Consider the following 11,685-nt stretch of genomic DNA (forward strand, 5'->3'; position numbering starts at 1 on the left):
ATCTCTCCCCCTTGCCGACGAGGGAGAAGACCAAGGCCGACATGCAGCCATAGAGAGCCCCTAACCACATGGGCACAGAGACCACCCCGGTGAGGTGCTCCAGTAGACCCATCCAGGCGAAGAAGAAACAGTCTCCCGCGGGAATGGCGATCGTGATCAGGGCCATCACAAAACCCACCCGTTCGTTTCCAGAATCCTGCCAGCAAAAAAAGAAAAAACAAGAGAGGCAAGGCCTTCAAGACTCACTTGTGATACACTTTTTTTTTTTAAATCCAAGCTTTTTATGTATTGAGTATAATTTAAAAATTTAATGTTTAAGATGAGAAAGATCAGTTTAAAGCAAATTAAGTCCCCTAGCATTAATTATAGAGTAATTTCCCTTTTTTACTATCTGCACCAAAACGTTTGCAAAATAAATAAAACTTCCATGCTTAGCAAAAGAAGTTCCTGTTTGAACAAAAAATGATAATAATGACTCCTCTTGTTGTTGGGTCAGAATATCAGATCAAAGTGCCAAGTTTACAGAATACAAAAAATATCAATATAACAGTAGATGCAGTTTGCATATAATTAGGCTTCTTTTTTTTTCTTCTTTTTTTTGCGCCCATCCCAGAGATGCAATATTGTTTTAAACAAGATGACTGGAAAGAACTGAATTTTTCCTATTTTTTTGCCTAATTTGGTGTCAACTGACAAAGTATTTGCAGAGAAAATGTCAATGTTAAAGTTTACCACGGACACACAGACACATAGACACACACACACACACACACACACACACACACACACACACACACACACACACACACATGCACGCGCGCGTACCCACACACACACACACACACACACACACACACACACATACACACACACATGCATGCATGCGCCCGTACACACACACACACACACACACACACACACACACACACACACACCTGCTACAGGCACTACAATGTACGCTCTTCACACAACAAGCCTTCACCATGGTTCTTAAAACATCGTTGGCAGCAGCGTAGGGTATGACATGGAAGGTAACCCTGTGCAGTCCGGCCACTATCGCCAGCACAAAGAACACCTCCAGCCGGGCCGTCAGTGCCAGAACCGCCATTGTGCCTGCCATCAGCAGCTGTGTCAGCAGGAATTCCTTACGGTACCCTGAGGATGGGAATGAATAGATAGACTGTGCTTTGTTTGAATTTCTTAGAAAATCATTTACTTTTAATGTGTGTGACAGTGTGCAGGATGAATGCGCAATTCAAATAATTGTGCAATGTTCGTGTCTTTCGATACACTTGTACTGATAATTACTCGCTCTTCCGGGAGTGCTTAGTCCTGTATTGGTTCCCACCGGCACCCAGCTCTCACTTATGGGTCCTAGAAGCTGCTAGCATGCGGCAGGGCCCAACACCCGGGCAACGGCTTTGACAGGCTGGCTAAACTAGGTGAGGGTAGCCGACGGGTCTCAAACCCTCGGTGAGTCAGGGCTTGTCTACCCAAGCAAGTGAGACCAGACTGGCAGAAGAAGGTGAACTCTGTGAGCGAGGCGCAGGCTACACCTTCTTTTGGAGTGGTCGCAGACATGAAGAGAGACGTGAGGCTGGAGATGGCTTTGCATTGAAGACAACCCTCGTTGGCAAGCTGGCTGGCCCCCCGAAAGGAGTGGACGATCGCCTGATGACGGTAAAACTCCCTTTATGCAACGGGAAGAAGTTTACCACCATTGTCAGTGCCTGAGCGCCCACCATGACCAACCCGGCGAGATCAAGGACAAGTTCTACGAGGACCTGAACTCTGTCATCACCACTGTTCCCAACGCAGACAAGCTCATCATTCTTGGTGACTTTAACGGGAGAGTTGGCTGTGACAGCACCTCCTGTGAAGGCGTGATTGGGAAGCATGGGGTTGGCAACTGTAACAGCAATGGTCAACTACTTCTCCAGACATGTGCCGAGCACGACCTTCTTATCACAATCACCGTCTTCTGCCTCCCTACCCGTAACAGGACGTCATGGATGCATCCTCGCTCCGGGCATTGGCATCTCATCGACTTTGTCATCGTCAGGAAGAGGGACAGGCAGGACGTACGAGTCACGAGGGCCATGTGCGGCGCCGAGTGCTGGACAGACCACCGCATTATCGTCTCCAAACTCAACCTCCGCATCCAGCCCAAGAGACGGCCTCAGAGCATGAAAGCACCCAAATGCCTGAATGTCAACAAGCTGGAGCTAGGCAACATCAAGCATAGCTTTGCTGACACCCTAGAGGAACGCCTTGTGTCCACCGTGCTGGACAACCAGAATGTGGAGGCAGCATGGGGCGCACTGCATGAGACGGTGTACAACACTGCCATGGAGTGCCTGGGGCCTTCTGCCAGGAAGCACAAAGACTGCTTTGATGAGAACTGCACTGAGATCAAGCAGCTGCTGGAAGACCACATTGAAAATCCCAAGTCACAGTCACAGAAAGACATACTGAAGAGCGCACGCAGCACCATCCAGCTGCAGCTGCGGCAGATACAGGATTCCTGGTTGAGCAACAAAGCTGATGAGATCCAGGGCTTTGCAGACAGGAACGACATGAAGAACTTCTATAACGGCCTGAAAGAAGTCTACGGTCCCACCACATCCGGATCTGCTCCACTCCTCAGTGCTGATGGTTCTACCCTGATCACTGACAAGGACGGGATCCTTGAGAGATGGGCTGAACACTTTGACAGTGTACTGAACCGCCCTTCCACCATCAATGATGAAGTCATCGACCGACTCCCCCAGGTGCCAGTCAGCGAGTCGTTGGATGCCATTCCAACTTTGGAGAAGACCCAGAAAGCTATCCGTCTGCTATCCAGTGGCAAAGCCCCTGGCTCAGACTCCATTCCAGCTGAGGTCTACAAAGGTGGTATGGCGCTGACTGAGAAGCTTCATCAGCTGTTCCAGCTCATCTGGCAGCATGAGGCAGTTCCACAGGACTTCAAAGACGCTTCCATCATACACCTGTACAAGCGCAAAGGAAATCGTCAGGCCTGTGACAACCATCGTGGGATATCCCTGCTGTCCGTCGCAGGCAAGACTCTGGCCAGAGTGCTACTCAACCGTCTCATAGCGCACCTTGAGCAAGGTCTCCTACCAGAGAGCCAGTGTGGCTTCCGGAAAGAACGCGGGACTATCGACATGGTGCTTGCTGCCAGGCAGCTCCAGGAGAAGTGTCAGGAACAGAACGCCGACCTTTACTCCACCTATGTCGATCTGACCAAGGCCTTCGATACTGTCAGCAGAGATAGCCTTTGGAGAATCATGGCGAAGTACGGATGTCCCAGAAAGTTCATCACCATCATACAGCAACTACGCGATGGGATGCTGGCCCGAGTCCAAGACAACGGAGAGACTTCATAACCATTCCCTGTCTCCAAAGGAGTCAAGCAAGGGTGTGTTCTTGCTCCCACCCTGTTCAGTCTCATGTTTTCAGCCATGCTGACAAACGCCTTCAGAGAAGCTGACGTAGGCATTGGCATCAGGTACCGCACAGATGGCTGACTCTTCAACCTCAGGAGGCTTCAAGCAAAAACCAAGGTGAGGACAGACACCGTCAACGACTTCCTGTTTGCTGATGACTGCGCTCTCAACGCTGCCGCCGAAGCTGACATGCAACACAGCGTCGACAAGTTCTCTGCTGCCTGTGACAACTTTGGCCTCACAATCAGCACAAAGAAGACTGAGGTGATGCACCAGCCAGCTCCAGAAAGCCTTACGTTGAACCAAATATCTTCATCAACGGGCAACGACTGAACGCGGTGGACAAGTTCACATACCTGGGCAGTACACTCTCTCGCACAGTTGTCATCGACGACGAGGTGAATGCCAGACTCGCCAAAGCCAGCGCTGCCTTCGGCAGACTACATAAGAACGTTTGGAACAGGAGAGGCATCACCCTGGAGACGAAGCTCAAAGTATACAAGGCCATAGTTCTCACCACACTGCTCTATGGATGTGAATCATGGACGGTCTACAAACGCCACGCCAAAAAGCTGAACACTTCCACACCCCCAGCCTCAGAAAACTTCTCGGCAGAAAGTGGCAAGAGAAGATCCCTGACACAGAGGTGCTCACTCGTGCAAGCTTGCCCAGCATCTACACCATCCTGATGCAGGCCATGTAGTTCGCATGCCAGACCACCGGCTCCCCAAGAAACTGCTGTACGGCGAACTCCAACATGGCAAGCGCTCCCATGGAGGCCAAAAGAAGCGCTTCAAAGACACTCTGAAAGCTTCTCTGGAGGCCTTCAACATCAGCCACGACACATGGGAGCTGAATGCAATGGACAGACCAAAGTGGCGTTCAGCTGTCCACAAAGGCGCCAAATCCTGTGAGGCCAACAGAATCGCTGCAGCAAAGCAACGCAGACAGGCCAGGAAAAGCAGGGCCAGCAAGTCCCCGACAGTCGCTACCATCCCCTGTCAACACTGCGTCAGAACCTTCCGGGCGCGGATTGGCCTGACCAGTCATCTGCGCACCCACAGAGCCCAACCCACCCACCCCCAGGATGACTAGATGGTCCTCGTCGATCCCGACGGACGAACCACCACTGATAATTACCATGTAATGATAAAGTTATCCTTATCTTATCTTAATTAATGTGCAATAGCATACATGCAATGTTAGCCTTGGTGTATTTCAAGGCAAGGCAAGGCAAGGAGTTTATTTCGTGTGCCCCCTAGAGGCATTGAAACACTACATACGTTCATCATTTACACATATCCAATAAATACAAAAAGAGTGATGTCAAAAACAAGAAGTAGGCTCATTCGTTCAATCACTTAATATACACATTGACAAATACTATTTCACTCATAATACAAACATACAAAAAAACAGCAAAAAATCAATTAAAAAATCGTATCAATAGACAAAACATGATGCTCAATATGCTTTCAATAATGACTAATTACAACATTTTAAATCAGTGAATATATGCAATAGTTTTTATATCAATGTCTTCTATGTTACTGATTCGTTTTAGTTAAGTCATGTTTATGTTTTTGTGTTGAGTAATTGTCTGCGTTTGTTTTGCCGCGCCTTGTGTAATTTCTCTTAATGAGATAATAACGTTATTCTTAGCCTATCCTATTTCATCTTACGAAAATCTTTATAATGAAACCAACGTCGCGTCCTTTGTCTCCATAATGACAGGCCAAACCTGCAGCAATATGTTTTTTTGACATCCCGCGAGCCGAACACACAATACATTTTTGTGTACATTGTTAATGTGGTTTCTTCGTCGTCTTCTTGTTGTTCTTCTTCTTTCTTCCTTCCCTCCTTCCTTCCTTCCGTCCGTCCTTCCTTCTTTCCTTCCTCCTTTCCTGCCTTTTCCTTCTTCTTCTTTGCTGTAGTCTCCGACCCTATGGTCACTACTGATGATGTGACAGTCAGTTCTTTCCATCTTGTTTTAGTGTAGTCTTTGTTCGTTTGGCAAGGTTTTGCAGATCATGAAACAAAAAATTCGTTGTCTGCGGTTGCCTTCAAGTGTTTGAAGAAAGAAAAACTTTACATAACAAAAACCAAAATGGGTGGCGCTTTCCCTGGGGAGAGCAGCCCGAATTCCACACACAGAAATCTGTTGTGACAAAAAAGAGTAATACAATACAATACAATACAATACAATACAATACAATACAATACAATACAATACAATACGAAGTACTGGCAGGGTTCTTTCTCAAAAGGCTGTGCTGCTAAACGATCGGGTAAGAAAATGTGAAACTTATTCGCGCAGGAAAGGTAAGGAATAATCAAAACTTGTCTAACATCTAGTTGTCACTTACAACTCAGTTTGCTAAATATCGAACACACATTATTAGTTTTTTGTTTGTTTCTTTCTTTTGCTTGTTTGTAGGTTGTTGGTTTTCTTTTGTTGTTGTTGTTGTTGTTTTGTTTGTTTTGTTTTTTGTTGTTGTTGCTTTGTTTTGTTTTGTTTTGTTTTGAGTTTTTTGTTGTTGTTTTTTTGTTTTTTTTTGCGAAAATAACATTTAGAGGAGAGTATATTTGGCTGTGATAAAACAAAAAGTGAACAGTTTACCTAGACACTTGATGAGCCGGTGGTTCACCAAATTGAAGAGAAGATAGGATACGTAATGAACACACAGTCCTTTGGATGCCATCTTCCTTCCTTCTTCGTACCTGATGAAAACAAATCCAGTCATCCACATGCGCGACGCGAAATATCACACACACACACACACACACACACACACACACACACGCAGGCACGCACTCACGCACGCACGTACAGGGTTGCACTCAACTTCCTTACAGTTTCACAACCTCAACACATGTTCGTTTGACCATTGCAGCCTCATCAATCCAGCAGTAAACGGAAACTAACCATAAGTATGGAAATTAACAAATAATGAGGCCATTTCTTCTGCCTTTGCTGCTGTGTGCACATGTCAAATTGTCGGTATAAGGACAGGCCCGGTGCTTCCTTTTTTGAGCTGAATCGGTAGCGTAAGCAGCACTGACTTGAAGTTGTGTACCTTGTGAATGGAGAGAGTTACCACTCTTTACTAAGTGTTAACCATAAGTATATTTATATTTCAGATGGATGTACAGTTTCCAGATGTGCCTCCGTGTAGAAGTTGTGTGTCCAGTATACTCTTAAGTTTCTGGTCAATGTGACAGGGATGACGCTCTCCGATTATGCTTTTTTTTCTTCTACTTTTTGTTTTGGATGCCCATTTTTCAGTGTCTCCCGGTGACCTGACTAGTTCAGTCTAGATTTCCTGTGCTCAGCCATATTCAGGCTCGTTCGGAGACTGAAGAGGACGAGGAAATTGCCTTTCCTTTTTTTTTATTATCTAAATGCCAAAAGGGAATTAATCTCCGAAGTTCATGTTCATAACTGTTCTGTAATTTTCTTGGGCACAGCAGGCTGAAATAACTTTTGGAACTAAACCGTTCTTGATCATCATGTTCAGCCCTACTTTGTCTGCAGTGGATTGTATCACTCTTCGCGTGACTGTTCAAAATGCTCTCTTTGTTTTTGTTGTTGCTGCTGCTGCTGCTGCTGATTGCTGCTGGGGGGTGGGAGTGGGGTTTCAAGCTAAAGGAATTTCTATAACACTGTGTTGATGCTGTTTAGAGTCACAGTGCATTACGTAAATAAAGTTTCGTTTTCAAGGATGCATTTTAAAGAGGGTGGTTCCATATTCGCTAAAACACATCTGCTATTTCATTTTGACGTATCAAAAAGACATATGTCAGACCAGTGCATGAACCTAACGCACCAGCTGAACCTTTTTTTTCTAAACAAACAAACAATAAATAAATGAAAGTGAAACAGTGATCTCAAAGTACATAATCCACCTGCCTGGACAGACTGTCCGTGCTCACAGCCGCGTCAGGATCCCCACGGAAGATGGCTCTGCCCACGTAGTCCGAGCTGCCGACGGAGAATATGAAGGCCATGCCAACAGCCATGGCGGCGGACAACACGATGAGAGCTATTCTCACTTTCACCCCACCTTGACAGCAGGTCTTGCTGGCTTTAGTAACTCCCTCGGTGGTACTCTCAGTTTCTTTTTTCACGGATGCTTGCGGAGAAGGTTCACGGCTTTCGATTTTATCTTCTGACGAGGTGACAGTCCTGGCTTTCACCGCACCATAATCACGTTTAGTCCCAGGTGGTGCAACTTCCTCACGGTTCTTCTTCTTCTTCTGCTCAAGATCCTTGTCTGCTGCTTCCGAGATGCGTTCTTCTTCGTGCAACGATGAGCATGACCTTCTCTTCTGAACATCGCGTTTTATACCTGTGAGTTCTGCGTTGTTGCTGATGGGTAGTGATTTGCTCATGATTTCATCATCATCAGTATTGTCGTTGCTTCGTGTGGTGGCTTCGTGGGAAGGCATAGTGATGTGATGAGTCTCGGATAGCTTTTCATTGTTGTCATTGCTTTCTGCGAAACGTGAATTATTGCCAGTTAAGATGTTAGCTTTCGTTTCTTTGTTGTGTGGCTGGCTGGTATCACGTGTGGTGTCAGTTATGTCCACACTGCAGGTGTCGATTTCAGTCTCCTCGGTGGTTATGCGGTGCTGGTTCCTTTGAGAGGTGGAAATGTGGTCCGTCTTACTGTGTGTTCCGTCATCCCAGGCAGCGGACAGAGCGGTGTGTCTCCGCAGGGCCCATCCTGTCAGCAGGGTGATGAGCAGGCCCACTATAATGCTGACTATGACCGTCACTGCTGCCACTGCCACGTTCAGAACTCCGCTCATGCTGAAAAAAAGGAAATGAAATCACACACACACACACACACACACACACGCGCGCGCGCGCGCGCGCGCGCGAAAAAAAAAGAAGAAAAGTTACACACGGAGAGAGTGAGAATATATAAATAGACACAGTGACAGAGAAAGACAAATAAGAGACAGGGGGTGTGGGGAGGGAGAGAGAATCACGTGGAAATTATTATCCACACACTAAAATCTAAAATCCACCTACTGTCAACACTGCCCGGCACAATGCCGGTGTAACAGGCTAAACTTTACCCCTGACTAGTTTATACCCCCGGGGTTAAACCAGCCCAGGCCATGTCATGCCCCTCTTGGCCGGAATATACCCCCTGCGTACACTTCGCTCATCCAATCCAATCTGTATCACATTCATATTAATGACAATAATTATAACGAGAAAAAGACAAAAAAGAAGAAGAGGACTGGATTTTTTTTATAGCGCTTCCCAACGCTGGAGGAGCTTTACAATGATTGCAAATAAGTAATAACGAAAGAACAATAAAATGATACAGTGTATAACAAAAACTTGCCAGCAATTTCAGACAGGCTGCAATCAACTCAAATAAGTAACACCTTTGTTTCAACAATCTCATCCACCCATTTCAGTCTGCCTATCGTGCTGGCCACAGCACCGAAACCACTCTCCTCCACATCATGAATAACCTACTGCTAGCATCCGACTCCTTCTCACTTTTCTCGATTTGTCAGCCGCCTTTGACACGATAGACCATTCAATCCTTCTTTCCCGTCTTCATTTTACATTTGGTATCAATGGCACTGTTCTAAACTGGTTCAAATCTTATCTCACTGATCGATTCCAGTCTGTCATTGTTGACAATTTCCAGTCTGAACCCGTTAAAATTGAACATGGAGTCCCACAGGGGTCTGTTTTAGGCCCAGTGCTCTTCACACTGTACACTGCTCCTCTCGCTGAAATTATCAACCGCCACAATGTCAGTCATCATTCTTATGCTGATGACACTCAACTCCAGAAGATTGACACCCCCGAAAAACTGTCGTCGCTCTTGCAAGAAACATCCAACTGCTTCCTGGACATTCAAAATTGGATGACTCTAAATAAGTTACAATTGAACGCGGACAAAACTGAAGCAATGATCATAGGAACTAAACAAAAACTCTCTTCCATCACAACTGACACAATCAAACTTGGCAGTACATCCATCCCTCTTTCCAGTTCAGTCAGGAACCTCGGCGTTGTCCTTGACAACACACTGTCCATGCAAAAATTTATCATTCAGACATGTCAGTCCTGCTACTGTCAATTGCGGCGCATCAGTTCCATCCGGAAATATCTGTCCATTGACGCAACATCTAGACTTGTCGTTTCTCTCATTCTCTCTCGCCTTGACTACCGTAACTATCTATTGTCTGGTTTGCCTGCTTCAACCATTCAGTCCCTTCAACGCATACAAAACTCTGCTGCCCGATTCGTCCTCAGAAAGAAAAGATCTGAGCACATCACTCTTATTTTGCAACATCTCCACTGGCTCCCTGTCTCACACAGAATAAATTACAAGATCAGTACTCTATGTTATAAATGTATTCACAAATCAGCCCCTTCCTATCTCTGTGGCTGCCTTAACCTCTACACTCCATCTCGCTCACTACGATCAGCTTCGAATCCACTCTGTTTACGCATACCCAGATTCAAGCTCTCCACTGTTGGCCGCCGTTCTTTCTCTGTCTCTGGACCTTGCAACTGGAATGAACTTTCTCGTTCGCTTCGTCAAGTCTCCACACTCAGCTCTTTCACGTCTGGCCTTAAAAACCACCTCTTCCCAAAATAGCCTCCCTTCCCTGCCTCTTCCTTGTCTTCAGTTTCTCCAGTTTTAGAGTTATGCATGCGTGTGAATGACTGGTGCGAAAGCGCTTTGATTTGTCTCTGCACAAGATTCAGCTCCATATAAATACCATTATTATTATTATTATTAACGAAAAACTAACACACACACACACACACACACACACACACACACACGGCCAGATTACACGGAAGCATGCTCTGGACTGGACTAGGCCACTTTACACCGGGGGGGGTGGGGGGGGGGCGGTTACCCTTGACAATAGTCTTGAGTAGTTTGGCCTGTTGCACCAGTAAACAACGAGACAATTTCCTACAACCTACCCGGCCCCCGTGGGGAGTCCGGTAAATGACATGTCCAGCATCCCAAGAACGGATGTGAAGAGACCGCCGCCAGATGCCGTGATCACGCAGAGGAAGAGGAAGGAGGTGCATTCAGAGGCTGGGATGCACGCCACCGAGTAGGACTTGACAAACGAGCAGGCTCCGTCAAAGCCAACTCCCACGAGTATGAATCCCAGCATCGCCAGCCACGCTTTGAACGGTATCTTTATAAGACAGAAGAGTACAGTTTGTTGTTGTTGTGGTGGTGGTCGTGGTTGTTCATTTGTGTTTGGCAAGTGTGTTCCATTTGCTTTTCAATTAAGGCATTCGTGAAATAGCAGTACGTATGCACGCGTGTTAACCTACACACACACACACACACACACACACACACACACACGATATTCTTTTTTTTTAGAGGAAACTCATCTGGATAGAGAGTCAGAAAATGATATACACTTACCAGACTTTGCACCTGGAATACACTATTGTCGACCAAAACATTTAAAAGCACAGAAAGCATCAGGGGGCATATCAATTTTCATTAAGAATGACATAAGAAAACTAGTTAAAATGTTACCACAAAACAATAGTAATATTGTTTGGTTAAAGATACGCGCCGAAGATAGAAACACATACATTGGCTGTCTATACATACCACCATCGCACTCGTCATTTGGTAAAAATTACACAAACAGTGTATGGGACAGAGTAGAATCTGACCTCGTCAGTTTATCAGTTTCAGTTTCAGTTTCAGTTTCTCAAGGAGGCGTCACTGCGTTCGGACAAATCAATACACGCTACACCACATCTGTTGAGCAGATGCCTGACCAGCAGCATAACCCACCGCCAAGTGCGTGCTGCACACGGGACCTCGGTTTATCGTCTCATCCGAAAGACTAGACGCTCAGTTTGATTTTCCAGTCAAACTTAGGAGAAAGGGCGAGAGCGGGATTCGAACCCACACCCTCACGGACTCTGTGTATTGGCAGCTGAGCGTCTTAACCATTCTGCCACCTTCCTCCTGAAAAAGAACCCATGGCAACGAGAGTGTTGTCCTCTGGCGAAATTACGTAAAATGAAATCCCCTTTCATAGGTACACAAATATGTAAGCATGCACTCAAGGCCTGACTAAGCGCGTTGGGTTATGCTGCTGGTCAGGCATCTGCTCAACAGATGTGGTGTAGCGTGTATGGATTTGTCCGAACGCAGTGATGCCTCCTTGAGAAAGTGAAACTGCAGATTTCAGTTTATCAGCT

The 11,685-nt window shown here is 46.1% G+C and overlaps 1 protein-coding gene across 1 annotated transcript; it reads right to left on the minus strand.

Annotated features, from left to right (window-relative positions):
- Positions 1-7,337: 7,337 nt before the first annotated feature.
- LOC143296561 (uncharacterized) lies at positions 7,338-10,625 on the minus strand. The gene is made up of 2 exons (XM_076608583.1): positions 10,426-10,625; positions 7,338-8,262 (listed from the first exon to the last, which is right to left on the minus strand). Exons 1-2 carry the CDS (start codon positions 10,623-10,625, stop codon positions 7,338-7,340), a joined length of 1,125 nt encoding a protein of 374 aa, XP_076464698.1.
- Between the last annotated feature and the right edge of the window lie 1,060 nt (positions 10,626-11,685).

Source organism: Babylonia areolata, chromosome 21 (genome assembly GCF_041734735.1).
Source record: "Babylonia areolata isolate BAREFJ2019XMU chromosome 21, ASM4173473v1, whole genome shotgun sequence".
NCBI classification, from domain to species: domain Eukaryota; kingdom Metazoa; phylum Mollusca; class Gastropoda; order Neogastropoda; family Buccinidae; genus Babylonia; species Babylonia areolata.